This window comes from Haliotis asinina, chromosome 10, assembly GCF_037392515.1.
Source record: "Haliotis asinina isolate JCU_RB_2024 chromosome 10, JCU_Hal_asi_v2, whole genome shotgun sequence".
Classification (NCBI taxonomy): domain Eukaryota; kingdom Metazoa; phylum Mollusca; class Gastropoda; order Lepetellida; family Haliotidae; genus Haliotis; species Haliotis asinina.
The window spans coordinates 24,293,974-24,317,308 of NC_090289.1; the positions used below are offsets into that span (position 1 = coordinate 24,293,974).

The 23,335-nt window shown below is 39.8% G+C and overlaps 1 protein-coding gene across 1 annotated transcript in view; it reads left to right on the forward strand.

Annotated features, from left to right (window-relative positions):
* LOC137299179 (dual specificity calcium/calmodulin-dependent 3',5'-cyclic nucleotide phosphodiesterase 1A-like) overlaps positions 1-23,335 on the forward strand; it is a 525,403-nt gene that overhangs the window by 13,349 nt on the left and 488,719 nt on the right. Inside the window, exon 2 of the mRNA XM_067831741.1 lies at positions 17,150-17,531. Coding sequence (XP_067687842.1) covers positions 17,186-17,531 — 346 coding nt within the window. The 5' untranslated portion in view covers positions 17,150-17,185. The remainder of the gene's footprint in view (positions 1-17,149; positions 17,532-23,335) is intronic.

Sequence of the window (23,335 nt, forward strand, 5' to 3'; positions counted from 1 at the left end):
ACTGGTACTCTCGATGGTGCTCTCGATATAACTAGACCGTAAGTTCTGGTAATATATATTCATGCATCTCTGAAATCACGCTCGTGCTGTGACACTTGTCATACCGGTGATATAATCTGCTACAATTAGCTAGATAAATAGCTGCCATAAATTCATCTGGAGCCTTTAGTAAATATCAGTACTTTCATATGATAAAACGCAAAATATTCTAAGTTTAATCTAAACGTAGGATATACTATAGTGGATCACTTTCTGAAACGCGCAGTATGTTTAAAGCTCTCGGCCATTGGATCCATGCCAATCTACACTTCATAGATGACTACACAGTTATGTTGGCCAGACTACCTTTTGTGTAGAGGCCTCGGTATCTTTATAGGTTAGATCGTTGATTTTGTGTGCTGGTGATTTGGTGCCTAACTCTGACAGTGTTGGGTTCGAATCCCGGATAGGGATGATGACTCCATAACAGAATCTGTAGAAACTGATGTATGACAATATTGCGAATGTTATATTTGACGTCTTTTTTAAAAGACATTGTGTGTTCATGTTTGTTGGTTGCCAACGTCACACCAAGAACGAATTCGCAGGAATTCAGCCTGTTGATATCCAAGACAACTCTCCTGCAGACAGGAACAGCGGTAGCATTAAGGTCAAGGTCAGGTTGTTCCGAATATTCCTTCCGAATAAGATCACCGGTAATAACATTGGGCGAAACATGCTGTGACAGTATCTAACATTGTTATCGCCTGTAAAGCGTGCAGAAAGATGTCTTACCCGCTAATGTATTGACGTTCATTGTAAAACGTGTCATTTGAGAGCAAATACAGAGCCGTATCAAAGGTCAGCTGTTAATGATTTGTTTATTTGCTACGAACACAACTGCACAGTGAGTCGTGCGCGCGCGCGCGCACACACACACACACACACACACACACACACACATACATACATACATACATACATACATACATACATACATACATACATACACTCAAGAGAGAGAGAAACACACTCAACCGTACACAAAGACACACATTGTCACAACAAATCATCATTTGTACGAAGGGTACCTGTAGGGACAAAACAGTGGTCAATATTATGAGCACATTTTACGCCATCGGGGTACGATGACACTGCACCTTATTGCACGATAAATGCTTGCAATTCTAACCAAGCACCTCCATGTCTTAGATGGAAGTTATAACTATGTTTGTTTTGGCTGGTTGTTGTTTATCGCCGCAGTATTCCAGCTACACGGCGGCAGTCTGTAAATAATCAAGTCTGGAGCAGACAATCCAGTAGACATCCAGAGGGCATGAACATCGATCTACACAGTCGGGATACAATGACGGCTATAACCAGGTGACGTAATATTATGTAAAAGGTGAAAATAACATGACTTTTCTTAAAACTTCCAATGGTTGTCTTTTTAAGCCTATTTGAGCCTTGAGTCTAAATGTGATTTCCTCTGCTACCCTAATTCTACTTTTATCATTCAACCGTTGGAGGGCTAATGCATGTGTGCATAGCAATTGAAAACAGCTACACAGACTTGATGCAATTTCAAAGAGCATTAATTTGGAATGACAAGGTTGACATTTAAGGGCGTTCTTTTAACTCCTACCACATGAACAATTCTAATTATTCTAACTTCCTGGCATTCAAAGGATCATTTATTTTCATACCAGGATAAGGATTCCTATTAAAGGCTGCTTGGTATATTGTATGAAGCAGACCAAGGTAGTAATATGAATGTCATCAGACACCTCAGCCTCACATTACATGAACACTGTAATATCCCCAGCTAATCACCATATCCGAATGGGCTTTCGTTTGAAGTAAATACAGTATCCTGGCTAACCTGAGACAATCAACGAGGGACGCGACTATCACTGAGTATAACGAACGGTCAATGTAAAATGATCATATTTTCATATCGCCAGATTCCACACAGTGTGGGGACAGGTTCAAAGATAACAGTCGTCATTAACATAAACTTGAAGGATTATGGCACAGAACACGTGACTTTTCCATTGTAACGACTACAGTAATGAAAAGACATTCAGAAGGTTTTTACGATAATTCCGTATATTGATACACCGTAATGAAATATCATGTAATCAATATCTGTGACGTGGAGAGTTACACAATCAGTTTTTGCATGTGTCATTATCCGTCCATGACGTGTCTTGTTTACTGTGCTAAGTGATAATTTCTAAATTGGCACAATTACCCAGAAAGCTATATGCGAAAGTATACATTTTGCAACAACAAAGAATGTCTACACAATTAAGAAAGTTATTATGAAACTAAGTTTATAAATCACTGCAAATTACTGCTCAGCAATGACAACGGCACAATAGAATAATGTAGTTGTACAGAATTTAATTGCAGTGCAAAATATGATATAATATTATAATTACAGAGATGTTAGCAGTTATGTTGGTGATAATAGTCATCACCCATTACAAAGACTAACCAGCCTTCCAAAATAGGCCGAATCGTGTCATCCAGAGTCAAATGTATTGTGAGATGATGGGTTGGTTGTTGGCTGGTTGGTTGATTTAACGCCACACTCAGCAATATTCCAGCCATATGGTAACCATCAGTAAACAATCCAGTTTGGACCAGACAATCCGGTGAGGTGAGATGATAAGGACACTCCATTGCCTCCTTATATAGATTAGCCTACGCTGTTCTAGAGGATCACGGGTTACACTTGACACTAATTATAGTAACAGCAATAACAGCAATGCTTACATGAGATAGTATTACATTCCTTACAGCTAACTATCGTCAAACAAGATTGGTATCCATCGTTTACAGGAACAGTGTAACTTAACTATTGCTTTGTGAAACAACAAACTCCTCTGCTTTATAACAAATGTGGCAAATTTCAATTGTACAAAGTTTTGTTTCTATAGTGTAAATGCCATTCAAAGACATAAATAGTGAAATTTTCGAAATCATGTTCAAGATCAAGACAGAGATAATTATCGTTCTGCCTAAACAGACAGATAAACGACAGGATGACCTGGCATTACACGTTCTTCTGGTAGTTCATTAATACTTATATCACAACTCACATAATAAAATAAATCTTGAACGTGTCCACTAACATTGCCTCTAAAAGGTATAGAAATCCAACATGGCCAGCTGTGCACCCATTTGAATAATATCATTCTCGTGTGTCTCTACATCGATGTTAGCGCGTGTTAACATATATATGACGAGTTGACATTTCTACCCCTATTGTCATCGTTTCACCGGCTAGTCTAGTGAAATTACATCAAGTTATCCCTCCTTCGGTTCATGAATGGCTGTGTCTCTGAATAAGACGGATCCTGATGCACGCTTTGACCTTTGATTCGCTCAGCTGCAAGTTGGGTCGAGGTGATTATTACTCTGTTGGCGTGTTGATATGAATTCAGATCACCAGAACTCGGACCATACAAATCAAACGGTAGTAAAGGACAATCTCTCGAGTCGTGTTAACTGATACTTCCCTTCGGGATTCCCTGTAGAATAAATACACCGCCAGGCCCCAGACCCGTCCCATGAGTCCAGGGATGAAGGAGTTGCTTGATGGAAAGTTCACCTCCGTGATAACGCACTGTCCTAACCGACCAAAACTTGACAACGCCAGCATCCCCCCCCCCCTGCCGAAAAATAATAATAATAACAAAATAAAAAAACTGATATAAATAAAAACAAATACGCAGAAACCAACATATATAACATATATCTCAGATGAAAACGTCAAATGTACATGGAAGAAAAGAATACGTATTTGAACTGGGTTTTACTACACATGACATTATTCCAGCCAGATAGTGACGATATCAAATATGTATTCATCCACATTTAAAATACAAAGTTATAAAAATAAACACATATATTCATTACATTAGTACTTACTAACAGAATATGTCAAACACCAAATTCAAAAACAAGCAATCCGTCACCCACGTAGCATAGTTACAATTTATGGTACAGGTCGATTTCCTGTACATGTAGCAAACAATGAGATATCCGCAGACTTGGGGAAAAGGGCTTTAAAATGACGTCATCACGTTGACAGAAACCTAAATCATCAGAACTGTTTTTGATAACGCAAGTTCTTCAAGAAACTACGAAGGTAAAGGTCGCCGTCAGTGTCGAGATATAGGAAAGACTGTCCAATTCTAAATATAACTTTCCCTTCACGTAATTTACGAGGGACACGAATCACACAGATGATATCAGTCTTCCAAGATATTGCAACCACGACCAGCCAGCCCGTTATGTTTCAACAGTTGCCCGTCTCTGAGACGTGTGTACAATGAGGCTGACTGATTCTCGGATCGAATATACTATTATCTGTTAACGATCAGGTTTCTTGACAAGTGCTATCTCAGTCTTATCAGTGAAGCTAAGAACTGCTAGATAAAAGGACACCAAACCTGGTATGGATTCTACACGATGTAAATTGTGTCTAGAATGTGTGAAAAATTGGTGAAGGATATTATATGACTGTGTTTACGACATGGTAAACGTCCTGTAACTACTTTGTATCGTCTGTTTATTAGATTACATAATGACACGTGATTATCAGATTGTTTATATTATTAACACACTATCACTGAAGTACTTACTGTAAGGTTGTGAGTAGATTATTTGGAATTAGTATCACACTATTACTGAAATACTTATCATATTATCGTGAGCGTATCCCAGATGCGCAGATCGAATGAATGAATGAATGAATGAATGAATGAATGCACACATCATAAACTGATAAACCGCATCATTGGCATGTTGTGCTTGAATGATACATGAAGTTATTCTTAATTGAAAGCAGATCTAATGAATGAGTGAATGAATGAATGAATGAACGCACACATAAACTGTACCATTGGCATATTGTGCTTGAATGATACATCAAGTTATTCGAAATAGAAAGCGTACGGACTCCCTGGTTTGTATTGTATTAAGAGAAGCAAAACGACGACCTTGAACTTCGTGTTGCAAATGGGAGTAGCGCCCCTTGAACCAAGTAGACCGTTCCTAAAATGCCGTACTCATGTTCGATATTTCTACAATCTCGTGTGTTGAATTGTTTTGTTCTGACAATGAACAAGTAATTATACACGATTTCATGATAAGTGTGAAATGACAAATATAAGACACAGGACTCGATGAGTTCATCATCTCGCGTGTTCTAACCGAGCTAGAACCGGCTGTTGGATCTAGAACTTCCAGCTTTCCGAAATGAGAAATTTTATAAACATTAGAATAGACATTCTATTATTTTTGAAAAAAAAAGATTTTCTTTTTGCTGAACACATCGCCATGGACGTTAAGTCGACACTATACATGTAGGTCTCCATATGTGTGGTAAGTCCCGCTTGTTCATGAAAAATGATCACAGGGGCGTTTTTCACACGTGCATCTCTTAAAACTGGAGACAAATGAAAAGCGTCTGGTTGTCTGTCTTTTAAAAAAAAAACTCTGCTCTTTATATTTATCAAATCATCTAGGATCGGTTAAGGTTTGGAAGTAAAACAAATCACAATCAATTTTGGAAATATTAAAAAACTCACATGCACGTGTTTTCCATGGTGAAATGCATCATACTCCGTCATAGGCTTCTTCGAACAAACTGACGGCTGTGCCGAATTCGAAAGTAGTCAAAGTACTTATGTGGGTATACAGCATTTAACAATGATGTACTCTGAACGGGTTGTACAATTCTTAATAGGTGAATGGGGGAAGGAAGCCAGGTCCATTGGGATCACAAACTACACTGCTTATACTCTCACAAGCGTGCTCAAATGCGCTACTTCCTTTGGGTCGAATTGGGAAGGGTAACAGTATGTTACGGAGACACAAGTTTAATAATTATGTTAAGATGTCTGGAAATCTTCAGAGGATCCCGTAGAAAACGCCTCTTACATGAAATAGGGCTAAAACTGTTTAAAAGGCCTTTTAGCGTTTTTTCACGACCCATATTTATAAAGCACATATTCGTATGACCTATGATTTTCAGTTCATGTCAAGCACAAGAAGAAAAGAAATATTCACTTCTTCCATTAAACAACAGGAGTAAGTTTTTATTACTTTTTAGATAATAAATGACTGCACCATTCGCTTCGTCACAGTCTGAGACATATCGGCGGCGAGCTCCAGGAATCATGTAATCATGCACAAAAGCAAAGAAAATATTTTCGCTATATGTGCATTTTTATGAAACCGCTTGGCTTTTTGTCTCATTGAAATGTGATCGACTATGGAAAGTTCCAAAGGCGGTTCTGGTTAAATCACATCTAGCGTCTGGTCGACAATAACCAATATCTGAGTTCTACATGTTGGGATAATTACTGAATATCTATCCGAAGGGAATTAATGCAACGGTAGAGCCTGGCGTCAGTTTTCACAAAGAAAGACAGTTCCGGATTTCGGTTGATGAAGACTTTCTTGTTATTTTGGATGAGGCGCTGGCATAAGACGTTTATCTTAGAAAAGTAATTCTTGACGTTTTTCGGCGTGAAGTCAGCGTTATGAAATAACATACTTGCAAAGGGTGTTGTTCCGTGATATAATGCCCTTGAACGTTAAGCATTCATTAGCCTCAGTAGGAGCCAAAGGTTATTAGTTAAGTGGAGTGATGCGTGACTATAGCAGTTTTCAGCTTACATGCTTTTTTATACTCTTAATCAGAACTAAGCAATAATCAGAGGGGATTCACATATGTAACAGTTTTATTGAATGTGATTCCAATTATTTTCTAATTCGTAACTGGATGCTGGTGTTACTGTTTTGATGAGTTTATATTACCTCAGCAGAACAAGAACCTGGTTTAGGTCTTGTTTATCGACTTACTTGAGTCGAGTGAATCCTATATAATTTATCCTAGGAGTGCCACGACTATGATAGAACAATCCTTTGGTACATTCTGCACGATTCCTTTAGTGCATGGCATAAAAAGACTTGGTTCAGATTACAATAATCCTTCAGTACATGGTACAAGAATATTTTTCTTCAGATTACAAGAATCATTGGTACACGGTACAAGAATTCATTTGTACGATAATTCTTGGTTTCAGGGTTTTAAAAACATTTTTATTCTATGTATTGGTGCATTGGTAACTGTTCAAATGTTTCATTAATACAAAACGAGGCCGCTGGGTACAATGAACTTTGTGGGCTTTGAGGTAGCCAAGTGGATGAACCGTTCACTGGTCACGCCCAAGACCTGGGTTCGAGTCGAGCGACATATGCTGGAATATTGCTAAAACTGAATTCCCCCATTCACTCACTCACTCACTCATTCACTCACCACAATAAGCCTTCAGCATGGCATGAGAAAGTATTGGATACTGAGTATAGAAAACCTTTGGTACTGAGTTCTCCAGTCATCGAGCACTGATAGCATGCCATTTATCTTTTTATGTTTTCATTCATAACAGATCAATCACAGATGAGTGGATATCCTTTGCAGATTATTTAACTGTTTCTCCGTGAACAAATACCGAGAACAACGTTTTTTCCCCATAGGCTTTCCCTAATCGACATACCAACATCAGTGTATCAGAATATTTGATCTCTGTCTCGTACATTCTACCTCCACGGTTTAAAGGCGTCCGTTCAACCAGCAAACAAGGATGTCTGGGACTGAACTGTTTGACCTTGGCCTGCGAACAACAACCGATAAACCACTTTGGCTTGGACTGTTTGTGCTTGGTCAGCGAACAAGCGGCAAACTAGTACTCATGAAAGCGAATGCATTGTTAGAGCATTGTTAGAGCTTGGAACAACCGGATCTACTACAACAACCTTAAATCTGTCACTGAAAAATACAAAGGTCAGATAAAGAAAAAATATGTATTGTTTAGTATGGCACGTGCATAAGGTATGTATGTCTCCTTGCATCACATAATCAATAACTGTGGTATACAACGTTCAGTAGATGACAGTTCTGTTATTGTCAATCATCAGTAATTGCCAACATGAAAGCCAGAGATGCCGGCAAATTTCTTTTGATCTGTCACAGACAGGAAGATGGTTATAGACAGGTCCGTGGTAACGGCGATATTCGGAATATGTGATGGAATAAATAACGCACTAATGTAGGTTTGCCACTCATTAGGAGTCATTTACCACAAATTCCAATTTTGTATTGAACATATGTACGATTTAACTTTTGAAACGTAACACTGTGTCACAATGTGATGTTTGTGTAGGCGTATTTCACTTTAAATATAGTCATTGAATCAGGACGCTATTCTTAGTTGTGCATTAGCATTGAGACAATAAAGAATTAGACGTTTCGACAGACTGGTTTCCACGAGTGAAAATTCAATGTCATTTTGAATCTAAAGCGCCTTTGTATGCAACAGCGTAGGAAGAAGATAAAAAGGTAAAATGTCAATGCACTCAAATGCATCGTAATTCTTTGGATGAGATGACATTTTATATGCGTTCCCAGAACAACTGAACATCTGATCCTCTTTTTCTACTGCTACAGCCTGCAGGTTGAGTGTTCGTGAGTGGTTGAACGAGTAGTTGAGTAGTTTATAGATGAGTTGATGAGTAACTGAATGACTCCGTGGCTGTGTGGTTGTGTGACTAAGTGAGTGAGTGAATGAAAAAATACAAATTCTGATTTTCAACACACACGACATACTGCGTTTATCGTAATCTTCATTTAGCATATGTCATTTTGATATTCGTCTTCATTTTCTGTAGTTTGGTTTCAGTCAGTCAGGGCCCTATTTATCAGCCTTGTGATTCGTCATGTACATGTGTATTATTCTACAATTGACAAACTGTTAATTAATTCTTTTTACATAAAGTCGCCGCGAATAGCTGCAATATTGCTGATGCAGCATTAAACAACATTCATTCATTCATTTTTGCATAAAGACGTCTGTGGAGGTACGTTTTTTAATAATGTTATTACATTAATTTATGTATTTGTAATCAGTTAAAGTCACGATAAGGCTGAAATATTGCTGATGTGACCATGAATCCTAACTCACTCACTCACATATAGACGTAAGCCTTCGTAACGTAAGCCTCACACCTGACATACACATTGAGTTTTTCAGACACTCAGTGATTTCCACCACAGTTTTTGAGAGATCCATACTTATGATTGTCACCGCTGCTTTGTCTGTCAGGTCCCCAAGGAGTCTGTACCGGAGTTTAATCGAGACTGATGTTTTCTGATGTTGACGTTTTAAGTGAATCGATATAACATCCTCCCTGGACTACATGCATCATGCAACATGTACACTCGATAGCATTTAGTAAGTATGTGTAAAGTCAGCTACCGAAAATGTTTGGGCTACGACAGTAAATGAGAATTCGAGGGAATTGCAACAATTTGCTGGGTGAAAGATAAAGTCATCAGAAACATATACCAAAATTTCAATAAAAAATATGCGTATTAATATTTTAATCTCTAAAACAGTTTCTCTTATCTGAGCTTCGGCCATTATGCTTATTCCACTGGAAGTCACATGACCTTTCCGCTCGTGACGTCACAGATGCCTAGAGTCCGCCATACTGCTAAGGACCAAGAGCTACAGTAGTACAACACTTACTTTCAAGACCAGGTGGCATGGGGATGCACTCACCACAGTCATACCTAAAACATATATTAAAGTATATTGAAAACATCTAAATGCTTTGGCACATTAACATTTAACTGAACCGGTAAAACCGATTATTCGACAGTTGTTTATATGACGCACTTATCAGCCTGTGTTCCCGAGTCTTCCAAAGTTGATATCAAATGATATCAAATGGTCAAGACGTTAGAACTGTAACCTGTTATAGCTACCTGTGTATTCTGTTCTCATCACCACTAAAGTGACCGAATGCGTGCCAAACTATTTCCCTCAAAGACAGTAAAGTAATTTTCTCCATGTATAGATTATCGCGTACGAATAAACATATTTGGGGGGCTAGGTATTATAAAAATGTACAAACTACATATTTCAAATCCTTTCTACATATTGGCAAGCATGCATCAAATAAGGTAATATTTGGTGAGTGAGATAGATACGCGATTCACGTGTCTATTCAAATACGTTTTGACAAAAATTATTAAGAATTGAATCCTCATAGCTTCAATTCGCTTTGTTTGTTTGTATTCCATTGGGGTATGCATATAAAATGAACCACCGATAATAAGTTGGGCTGGTCTATGTTAATATGCTCTTGTTTCTCTGTTACAACCACTGCGCTTACTCCTTTGTAATACAGACCAGGAATAACGATTTGAACTATGGTCGTTTGTTAAACAACATTTATCCTAAGTTGAATAAAATTCTGAGACTTAAATTTCCAATTGGCTAAGTAAAATTATGAGGATTCCCAATCTTAATTTCACGTTTTCTCGATTAGTTATTTTTGTTGAAAGTGAAATTCATTGGTAAGTTTTCGCTGCAAACAGACTACACCCGACTTTCAAATCATTATAACAGCTAACTATACTTTACAGCACTAAGTGACAAGAACTTGATTCTTGCATTCTGTACATTACGTATTGCATTGCATTCGTATTAAGTTAATCTATTGTGGCAAAAGATGTAGTCATAAAAACATTCCTACATGCACACGTTGTAGTGTAGGAATTCTCGAAGATGAGTACCATGTATTGTTTGTATGTGAAAGGTGTGCGGATCTCCTAACAAAATATTTACATCGTATCAGTTACAAAAGTCTGACTCTGTTCTCAGTATAAAAATCTCCAAACCATAACTTCTGTCATAGTTTTCATGAAACGCGTGTTTTCCTTATCATGAAGATGTGCACATGTACGTCCTGCCACTTGTTACGGATAAGTCTTCACAATCATTTGTACATGTAATTGTAGTATGCACACGACAGTTTTCTGAGACGATTTAAAAGTGGTGGCTCTGTGACTTTGTTGGTTGCGTTTTGTATGGCTGCAAGTTTGATCGCAATACACGCAATGGTCAATGTAACTGGATAACGCCGTCGTGCCACATTTTCATAACCATCCCTTTGTCACTCAGACAACTGTAGACTCTACCCATAATCGCTCTTTGCATGCAACGCCATCGAAACACTACAATGAACCCATCGAATATTTCTGTAACTCTCGTTGAGAGATAGACATGCTCTCCAAATATATCCAAATAAGGAGGAAATGGCACAGACACTGCACGAGGAACGGCAGAGGAGTTCCGAGAATCTGATGCTTGCTTGCCAAGAGGAGACTTTCAGATGTTATCTGTGGGAGAGGTGGCGACACGTGGTACTCATGTGGATGTCATTGGTGGTTCACGCGATCACACCAAAATTATTTTATACATGTCAAATGAATAATCCTTTTCAGAACCTGAGGTAAAAATGCAGTCGAACTGCTCTTGCGAGAAGTACGTGCAACAGACGGGCTTGTTCAAGCTCAATACCTCGCACCTGGTTTTACAGCAAAAAAACCTCAAACAATCAAACAAAACAATCTGTATCGACTGGTTGGTTGCGAAATGTGTTTCCTCTAACCAAATCAACCACACTGTGAGCCCGCGGAAGAAACAAAATCATAAGAATCTCTAGTCTAGTAACACCCATTTATAAAAAAAACAAAAAACATCGGGAGGCGTATATTGAACTGCTTTGAATGGAACCAGGATCGCGACACTCCACCAAAATGTAAAAGGACGACCAAAGCTGTCAACATCCGTGGCACCACAATTTTTAAAGGGCGAATAATACGTTTCCAGTAAGCATCATCTGAGAATGAAAAACTTCCAGCAGACACTGAAAGAATCTACAACTCAGTTCTCTAATGGCTTTGAAAAACGCTTTCGAGAAAAAGACATCTGATATTTCAAATCGCACATTTAGGTACCTCCACTGAAAGGTGACAATTTACTATGTCAGTAAGCATAAATGCAGTTGATGAAAGTTGCCAGTCTAGTGACATAAACTCGCATGCATATAAAACGCTTTCAAGGTGTAACTGAAGTGTCCTGGACGGAGGTAAAACACGAAGTGAGGAGTGACACAATACGACTCAGAATATTCACCCTCTCAGTCTCAACTCCTCATTGTCACTTTGAGAGGCATTGTGTTTGTCTGTATATTATGTATTTTATACATACCTCAGGTACTCGCAGACAGTCACACGGCTTGGCCCCCAATATGTGCCAAAGACTCTGACCAAGTAACGTTCAGTGTTACGTGTTCTATAATGGGTGTTTCATGTTTGTAACATTGCTCCGTAGGACGACGACTTATTATAGAAAGGGGTGAATGCAAGAGATTGAAGCAAACGTCAAGTAAATAACAATACCATAATCCACAATATATTGGCTCCGCGAAACGGAGAAGCAGCATCTAGCCCGTCGCCAGCTCTCACCTTCACAGATGTCGAGGTAGCAACAGGTTTAATCCCGTAACAAATCGGACAGCAAATAAACATTTCCCATGGGAGTAATTTGTAACGACTGACTAGAAACTGAAAATATGCACCCGATCAAATGTCAAATATTCTGATATGCTGATCTCCAAGATAGTTTCATGATTTAATAATCTCTAACAGGTGTCATTTCTTTAATTTGCATTCTAGATAGTTGAGGAGGAGAATGGGGACATTTTTCATGGATGTACACATTCTCTATTTCCCTATACCACTTGCTTGACAACGACTTCAAAATCTATGCCCAAACGTCTCCTATACAGAATAAAGAAATTGCACATCCATACAAAGGTCCTAATTCTTTAACAGGCATCATGTAATGTGTAAGGCAGCCTTCTTCCCTGAGCCGGGGTGGTTGCATGTTGTGTAAGACTGCGAGGCAGATTCAACTGAATATTATCCCTGGTGACAGAGGTTTTATATCTTAAAGTTGACATAAAAAATAAAGGACAACACATTTGTTGTAAAGTTGTTCAAAACAGCATCCACAGATTAACGGATACACGGATGATATCTCACCATACCGACCATGGATGATGCATAAAGAATAAGATCACCATGGAAGGGAAAAATGAGAGAGAAACAGAGAGGGACCGCAAGGAGAGGGAGAGAGAGAGGGAGAGGGAGAGGGAGATAGAGTTGACGAGGGGGATTGAGTCGGAGAGGGGGAGAGAGAGGGAGTGGGACGGAGAGGGAGAGAGAGGGAGGGAGGGGGAGAGAGGAAGAGAGAGAGTGGGGGGAGAGAGAGGGAGGGAGAGATATTGCTGAAATATTGCTGGAATATTGCTGGAATATTTCATAAGAGATCTTCGCTGTTGACGTCATATTTTTTATTCCCTCACATAAACAAGTGTCGTGGATGTATATTCATCCTTTTTGTGGATGTATACGTAGGTCCAAGCCTTCACCATCTCAGTACACGTGCCAACTAATTCTTGTACCTATCTAGGCCAATGGAATCACATACAAGAGTTTCACCTTTCAGAAAGATGGCGTCCTATAATTGATGTCGCAGTCATTCATCTTCCATTGAGTCACAACTTTTATGGATTATATTGTCGTTTAACACTCTGCAATATTACAGTCATATGCTGGCTGGCTGTATGTGATCGAGTCTTTGTCAGACGCTTTAGTAATCAATATCCTTGAGCATGTTACACACCATCCCACATGTATACATCCTGGGTGTCGTATACTACACCTTGAGCCTGCATATATCCTGTGTAACGTACACCATACATTGAGTATGTATACACGCAGTGTAACGTACAGCATACACCCGGGGTAACATACACCATACGTTGAGCTGTATACACCATATGTCACGTACACCATACGTTGAGCTGTATACACCCTATGTCACGTACACCATACGTTGAGCTGTATACACCCTATGTCACGTACAACATACGTTGAGCTGTATACACCCTATGTCACGTACACCATACGTTGAGCTGTATACACCCTATGTCACGTACACCATACGTTGAGCTGTATACACCCTATGTCACGTACACCATACGTTGAGCTGTATACACCCTATGTAACGTACAACATACTTTGAGCTGTATACACCCTATGTCACGTACACCATACGTTGAGCTGTATACACCCTATGTCACGTACACCATACGTTGAGCTGTATACACCCTATGTCACGTACACCATACGTTGAGCTGTATACACCCTATGTAACGTACACCATACGTTGAGCTGTATACACCCTATGTAACGTTCAACATACTTTGAGCTGGTATACACCCTATGTCACGTACACCATACGTTGAGCTGTATACACCCTATGTCACGTACACCATACGTTGAGCTGTATACACCCTATGTCACGTACACCATACGTTGAGCTGTATACACCCTATGTAACGTACACCATACGTTGAGCTGTATACACCCTATGTAACGTACAACATACTTTGAGCTGTATACACCCTATGTAACGTACAACATACCTTGAGCTGTATACACCCTATGTAACGTACAACATACTTTGAGCTGTATACACCCTATGTAACGTACAACATACTTTGAGCTGTATACACCCTATGTAACGTACAACATACCTTGAGCTGTATACACCCTATGTAACGTACAACATACTTTGAGCCTGTATACACCCTATGTAACGTATAACCATACCTTGAGCCTGTATATACGCTGTGTAATGTCAGACATATCTTCAGCACGTACACATCAGATTTAACATGCTCTCAACCTTCAACATGTGTATGTATGCCCTGTGTAACGCATACTATATCAAGAACGTGTATACGTCTAACGTAACATACTGCAGTTCATCCTTAGTTATAATGCCACCCTGGGTAGAATGCCATGCTTTATCTAGAATACATTTCCTGCCTATATAATACCCTCGTTATAAATGCCAAACTGTATATAAGTCCCAGTTGCCAATGGTGTTAAGAACAAAAGTCTTTTTCCCTGGTTTCAATGCCAATTACATTGCCTGCATGCAGCATACATGTACATAACTCAATTGCTTAATGGACATGGCTGAAAATAATTGTCTATACTCATTAATGCTTTAAGTAGTCTTGTAATCTCTGGGGAGATAAAACATGTGACGCTACACTTCCTGCCACCTACAACAACATGTCACGTGCAGCCCTGAAGGCCTGTCTCCACATGGAGAATGAAGGCCTGTGTCCATACGGAGAGAGAAGGCCTGTGTCCACAGAGAGATTGAAGTAATGTCTTTACACGTAGAGTGAAGGCCTGTCTTCACTCGGAGAGTGAAGGCCAGTCTCCACACGGAGACTGAAGGCAAGTCTCCACACGGAGAGTGACGGCCTGTGTCCACACGGAGAGTGAAGGCCTGTGTGAACACGGAGAGTGAAGGCCTGTGTGAACACGGAGAGTGACGGCCTGTGTCCACACGGAGAGTGAAGGCCTGTGTGAACACGGAGAGTGAAGGCCTGTGTGAACACGGAGAGTGAAGGCCTGTGTCCATACGGACAGTGATGGCCTGAGTCCACACGGAGATTGAAGTAATGTCTTTACACGGAGAGTGAAGGCCTGTGTCCACACGGAGAGTGAAGGTCTGTCTTCACACGGAAAGTGAAGGCCTATGTCCATACGGAGAGTGAAGGCTTGAGTCCACACGGAGTGTGAAGTAATGTCTTTACACGGAGAGTGAGGGCCTGTCATCACACTGAGACTGAAGTGCTGTCTTCACACCGAGAGTGAAGGCCTGTCACCACATGTAAAGTCCGATTGATTTACAAAACTTTCATTCCGAGACTTGATACCATTCTATACCATGGGAGATATTTCCATTGTTTACCGTTAAAACACTGACGATTTAGCATCACGTTGTTTTATAATACTGGCTTGCAGATCGGATGTACGTTACATTTGAAACCAACGATACTGTTCCACAAACACTGTGCTACTTAGTGTCAGGTAAACTCTAAATGCGGCGTATGTATATAGTAACGTCGTATATAACTGCTTGATCGTATTTAGGTGCAGTATGTTGGAGCTTGGAGCAAATCGACTGGCCTGAAAAGTGAAACTGAAGGCTTTCTGTTAGCTACTCTCTGTTCGAAACCGTTAATGTGTGATTTGGATTTTAGAAAATAATATGAAATATAGTTTATGCAATGAATTTAATTGTGATGTTCAACAACCTGTCGCATGGATGCACCTGTAACGTTGTTCGTTCCTTATATTTCCATCTCCGCCGTGCTTGTGGATTGAACTTTGTGGTCCAACAGAATATGACAGGGCGTCATTGAAAATTATAATTATAACCCTTTCCGGAACATGCCCTAAAATAGAGGTTCAGGAGTATGGAGACTATCAAACACAAATGAATCTTTAATATCATTGAATTCCGAGTGTTTTCTTTTTACACTAAAGGAAGGGACAAGATTCACGAGAGAAATGTCATATATAAGGATGACGAGCTTTGCTATCTCCCAATCTGACAATCATTATCATAATAGGATATTGAAATATACCCATGCATCTAGTGTGTGCTCATGTCGCTGGTATTTGACAATGAGTACCCAGGTTTGTTGCAAGGAAGACAGCCCTTCCGACAAGGCAGGGATCCCTGGGAGAAGTCCTGGTCTGTGCTGTTAACTGGAGTGATGATGAGGCCGACTAACCTGTCTATCACAAAATGAACAGACTACCCTTTACTGCATTTATCTAACATGTCAGTCTGTGCCGGGATGATGATGATGATGATGATGATGACGAAGACGACAAGAATGTTGGCGTTGGTAGTCGCAAGAACAGAAACTTAGCCCCGTAACGCAGCATCTACCCAAATTTGCTATGGGCTTTACGAACACTGCTAGGTTACAAGGGGAACTGACGACGTATTGTACCAGTATCAGTGTAATTCATATGGCATACAACATACTGTATACGACATACAACATACTGTATACGACATACAACATACTGTATACGACATACAACATACTGTATCATACAACATACTGTATACGACATACAACATACTGTATACGACATACAACATACTGTATACAACATACTGTATACGACATACAACATACTGTATACGACATACAACATACTCACCCCTGCTGCTGATAATACCTTTCTGAGACTTTGACAGCATAGGCGTACTCGAAATAATCAGATTTACATACTTTGAAGAGACGCTCGCGTAACTTCTGTTTAACCACTTCTATATTTCTTTTACAGATACATTTGAATTTTGGCGTCATCTCAGCAGCAGCCATGGGATCTTGTGCCAGTAAAGGGAAATCGCGGGACCTGATAATTGCGGTTGATCGCTATCACATGGATAAACTGAAGTTGAACAAGACTGGCAGTGTGGAAGAGGGCCCTTCGGAGAAACCCAAGTTGGCGGAACCAGATGACCCCCCATATTACGTAGAGGAGAAAATTTGCGTCGAGGAACAAACTATTTGTATACAAACATCCTCACTCGTCGATAATCGGAATACTAGCGACGTAACGACAATAACACGTGACATATGCATCCAGACTGATCGACCAATGAAAAAGAAGAAGAAGAAAAAGCACCATGGAAAGAAGAATTCGCAAGAAAAGGAAATTGAAGGTAGATGCATGCATGTTGTTTTCAGATTTTTAGGGGAACTTCATTATTTTGTCACTTCCATTATTTCTCATGGTCCATTTTGTCCAGGGTTTGGTTTTCAGGAACAGACTCTGCTGTTGTTTGTGGATTCACGATTCGCCGTCGAAAAAAGGCACTCTTCAAGACATATAATTTCTGCGGTATGAAAACGTTTCCGTGACAGAGGCTAAAAATGTTTAATAAATATTTTAGTTTGACTTTACACTATTGTAAAAAATAAAGTCTTCCATACTTCCTGGCAAATCTTAAAACGCTCAAATCCAAGAAACTCAGCTTCATGTCACATCATCAGTTAGTTTTAATGGATACTGACATGGGCCATACCCAATAACGTGTTCATGACTCCATAAATCGGAACTGTCTGAATATTTCATAACGGAACTGGACAAATGAGGTATTTCACCTAGTTTCAAAGGGCAAGGTCAAGATTTATTTAACTGCGGCAAATGCCCTACAAGACAGTTTAAATCATGTCAACGAAAATGGTAATTTGAAATCCTACATTGATGGAACACATGTAACTGAACACAGAGAAAGCTTGAACGCTGATCATTAATAAAGGTCTTGGACAACTTCACTGTGTCAGCGCGATGTAACTGCGATTATCATATGAGGTTACGTGTTCTGTCTGAACGTGAATTTCAATCGCTGTGGTTAAAGCGGCAATAATGATTGAAACTGGTGTCACATTGTGGCAAAGTTTCCAGTACAACGCGATAACCTTGATCGTCGATGTCCAGCTCACTGCTCTCTGACATTTCCGTGAAAGCATACCGCCAACGACTCCAAAGATGGCTGACAATGCTATGAACACATAAACAGTTCTGCTCCATTCTAGTAGCCACGTCGTAGATACTTCTTCACGTTGGTCAATAACAATCTCCTTGTGCTAATTCTTCAACGGCTCTAAGTCGGTGCAGCCTAGGATGTGAGAGTAAGTGTTTGACCTACTTTCTTCATACCCTTTGCAGGACACGGGCTTATAATTGCTGTATTGCTTCTGCGTGAGACAGGACACGGTTTCCAATTATATGTGATGATTAACTGATGTTGCTGCTATATCCAGTGACAGTATCTACATCATCTCCAGGAAGAACGCTCATACTCAAATTCCAAACTGAAAGACGCTGACATCTGTTCGTACATGAATTTTGTTATGAAACCACAATGAATATACAAGTAGCAATTGTATTCATATTCTCGGTCTGAGACACAAAACAGAAATTATAATGGCAATACAAAAAGACCAAAGTATACATTCAATGGAAGTACATGTACAAAATCAAAATAATATTATATGAGCAGTAATTATGGCAACAAGGGAAGCTTGGGGGTGAAGCTCCATAGATTGGCCAAGGCTGGGCATAGGGCTGGGCATAGTATCGTAAATACCAAGGGACTAACTTTAACAGAAACAGCGTAATGCTGTTATAACGGTGTTCTGCAATGCTTAAGACAGCCATCCAACAGGTCTGGCCTCCAGTCGTTGTGAGGCCAAAGTAGAGGGAAGATGCCATAACAGCTTTCAACCAAGGGTGTGTGATTAAATGTCAAATGGGATGGGAGGGATGAAATCACTGCATTTACATCATTGCAATGAAACATAAGTTGCTGTATCATATCACCAGCGAGTGTTTCGCGTTAATTCTTGTAGAATGACTGAAACAGCGAAAATAACCCAGAAAGTCTCTAAGCTGAAAGAGCAAGAGCCATGATTGGCAAACGACATAAGGTTCACTAAACATTCATGTCAATAACCAATTCTCGGCGGCCATGTGATGCGACGCCGGATCATAAATGAAAAGGTTGAGGGGGTCGAATGTCCTGTCGAGGGAAAACGTAACTATGTTTGACTCGACCTGTCACGAACTTGGTTGCTGGGCTCATAAGGTTGCAAGAGAGAAATATGGACACCGGTGTCTCGTCAACACCAAAACCAGACTAACAGCTGAAAACAAAGATGCTTGCTTACAGCTGATTTACTTAGGAATGACCTGTGTTTTGACTCAAAATCAATATGCCTAAATAATACAACAAAAATAAGAAAATTTTCAACCTTAACTTATTCCAGATAAAATGCTGTAAATCTCTGGCTCCGATATGACCGGTTTGGTGGGTACAGATATACTAATGAACCTGGAAGTGCACAGACATGCTAATGGTTCAATGGCAAGCATCGGTTATCAATATATTACCAGTGAACATGGTCTGAGAACAGTTTGAAATAGTTATTGATTGATGAAGCCAGATGCACGAACCTCAGAAATTCCTCGATTTGATGTCAACCAGCTGTGAAATTAACACGGGAAGTCAGCTTAATAACCATTTTGGTTGTGGATATTTGCAGACAGATGTTGGATAATGCAAGTGGTGAAAATATGGTCGACTGGGAAAGAAACTGACAGAAAATGGCGAAACACCAATTAATTTTAATACTGGCATGTGTCCATCAGTGGAATTTTCTTGTCCACTTTATAGTCCCGTGCATTAGAATTAATGTATTGTCATATCGGCTTCTACGAATCTGGATAATAATTCAATAATTTAATGGTAGTTTAGCGTGCTTCCTACACATACATGATGTTCAGATATATAGAAATACATCTTAGGCAAGAGAAAACTGTGCTATTTTCTACGGGAATTTGTAAAAAGGAATATGCTCAGATAGACATAAGAATTAAATTTTGATCTGGTTATCTAAGAACTACAGAAGCTAGACTCGCGTTTCTCACTTTCCACACCAACTTAGGTTACAGGAAGTCATGCCCAACCCATCGTGTCTACAGCGGAAATTACAAGAAAAAGACAAGCTGCAATTCTGAATCAATGTCTCATATTCACCAACATGGTGGCGAGCACCTCTTGCACTTAACAAACCTCTCTACACAGTGTAAAGTGACTTTCGTGTGGGTTTTGTAGACAATGCCGTGGGGAAGGCTAACGAATACCCCGAAAAAGTACGTACCAGAGACAAGTCTCTATACTCGAAGTCTATGTTTTGTCACTCCTATAATATTGGCTATATTCTGTGAGCATTGGATCTTTTTAACACCCTGTATCCAAATGAAACCCTCTTGACATCAGGTCTTTACTCGCTTCAGTTAAAGCCATGGTTCGCAAACCTTTACCAACCTACGCATACAGATAGTTCTTGTGTAATATGATATGCACCATTAGTTGAACTCAATAAACGAACGTTAGGTAAATGGGCGTCATAGGACAAACAAATAATACCCAACCATTCAATCACTAAGTGTTGTTGTCTTTTATAAAGGGTAGCAATAAAAATTGATACACTATGGCCAATGTCTGATTACACATCCGTCAGCATGAATTTCAGAATCGATAGAAAACACTCACTATTTGTCCACAGTGAGTCCTTGTCCCTCGACACAGTTATATGTACATAACACTATCTAACACCGACCTTGTTTAACGTCTTGCTTGATAAATCACTATGTAGTGTGCTTGAATGATCGATGTCAGAAAATATCTTATCAATGACACTCCAGTGTTCCGGATATAGAGGGCGTTCTGGAGGATTCACTACTGACCCGGGGGTTTACAGTTAATTCCTTGTTGAGGTAGTTCTGAATACTGATATTAGGCAATGCACGTACAGCTTGGTAAATGTTGGAGTTTGAAGTTTTTTCGGTCTGAGTGTGTTTACATCATGGCAGTGCGTTGAGTGTACATTTCACAGTCAATTGCTCACGGTGAAATCAATTAAAGCATGACATGTTAAATTGAGCGCAAGATACTCAATCAATACAGGCATAAACCTGTCCAGGAAACAATGTATAAATACCGGCTACATTGGAATAAGCCCGAGATGAAAGGAACTATAATGACTAGGGGTACATTTAAAGAAGTGTTATTTTTTATTATGTCAGGAGGCAATCATAATTTTTTTAATACTAAAGCCTAATCGTGTCGTAGCCAACAGTTTGAATTCGTTGTCAAATGAAATCAAATAAAACGATTTTGCATCGACCTGTCGCGCACACCTGTCGTACTGCAGATTTCTACCCCTTATTTTGTCTTGGATCCGCGTTTTGTGATTTAAGCGATTGTCACCTCGCCACCCTACAAGTAAAAGAAGGCTACGATGTGCGGTTACGACTTAGTCAGTGTCACGCGTCTTTATAACAGCGGAACTAAAATACATCGCTCCCTGAAGGCGAAGAGGATTAGTAATCTAGTTATCATCATTCCACCCTGGCCCGATCATGAAAGCCCATACCATGTTAAACACATGGAAATAGGCTGAAAATATTTTGTATTGAATGGCGCTCTGACAGAAAGGCCAAATCAAGTCAGATCTGAGGATGTCATCATAAACACTATCAAGCGATGACAATGTTGTACAGCAATGCACACAATACATTCTCCAGCACTGACATCATAAATCCATTGGTATTTGTACGCTCCAGACAAAGTGTTCTTGGTATTCGCCAAACGTCTATTGAGTGCCAATATCATCAAAATGCACCTGGAACTTTGATGTTCATAAATCAGCTATGAAGCAAATATCTTCAAATTAGTAGCTGTCATATGGCTATTAGCTGATGACAAGAGATGCAGTCTCTTATCTGGTTCACGTGCACGTAAATGCCAACCGATAATTGTCAGAGAAGCTCCAACCCTAGACGTTTGTGGAGAGCAAGTCTGTGTGTCGATGCGTAATTGCCATCTAAATGAACGCCTGACGTCAGAGCAGATGTTCTGGTCTCCCCGGGGTTGATTTGCTTGTTAAGTCAGACCTACCATGATTTATTGACGCAAAATCATATTACTCACTGGCGTGTCCTTTTTCTCGACAAAGGACAACGGTTCAGGAAGACTATTATTGAAGCAAGACTTTGCCATGTTCGTTTGACGGATGATGAATTCTTGTTCAGAAGGGTTACAACAACGGTAGAGGCGTACGTTATGTAGTGGCAGTTCGTGGGTGGCCTTGGCAGGCCGGAGCACTGAGTTCACGTTACGATACTGTCTTCAGGCAGTGCAAGATGAGACGTACGCTAGAGTGAACACTGGATGAGCGGTCAGCTGAACAATGAGTAATGACATTTTGCGCCGTTCTGAGCTGGGCCATAGAATGGTAAACCACATGCCACGTAGGCATACATTGTTGAACATGGCCGGGAATCCAGGTCTAGCAGCTACTCCACCACCCTTCAGTGAGATACCTTCGTGAAGGACATTCTTGTTCAAAGTGACGAATCCAGGGCAATGTTTGCCCCGATGACAGTACAATAGCGAAAATCTGTTCTCCAACTATGAGGACGACCCTAATCCTATTTGGACAAGTGTAACGTTAGCAGTTTGATTTGGTACAATAAGAGTCTTCATCAATGAACATACTGAATGATAAACTGTGTCGAATTCTAGAATGTGAGTGAGTTCTGAAGATTAATTCGGTCAGATGTTTGACTGGCATCTTAGAAGAAGCTATTTGATCAATATAAATAATTTTCTGGATTTCACCTTCTTTTATACGCTGTATCAAAGAACAAAAGAATATGAAATCCAGAAAATTCTTCATGACACATTGTTCATTACTTCAGTCAAGTCAAAGTCAAAGATGTTTATAAAACAAAAGGCCTATGGTCCATATAAATTGGAGTTAATCAGATACATCATACATATATAGTGCAATGAGTAGTAATTAGTGATCCAAACAGCCAGTCATGATACAGGCAGAGATTATGTACTGGTAGTGACGAAGGGTCAACAAAAGTGTATATAGATTGTTAAGTTTG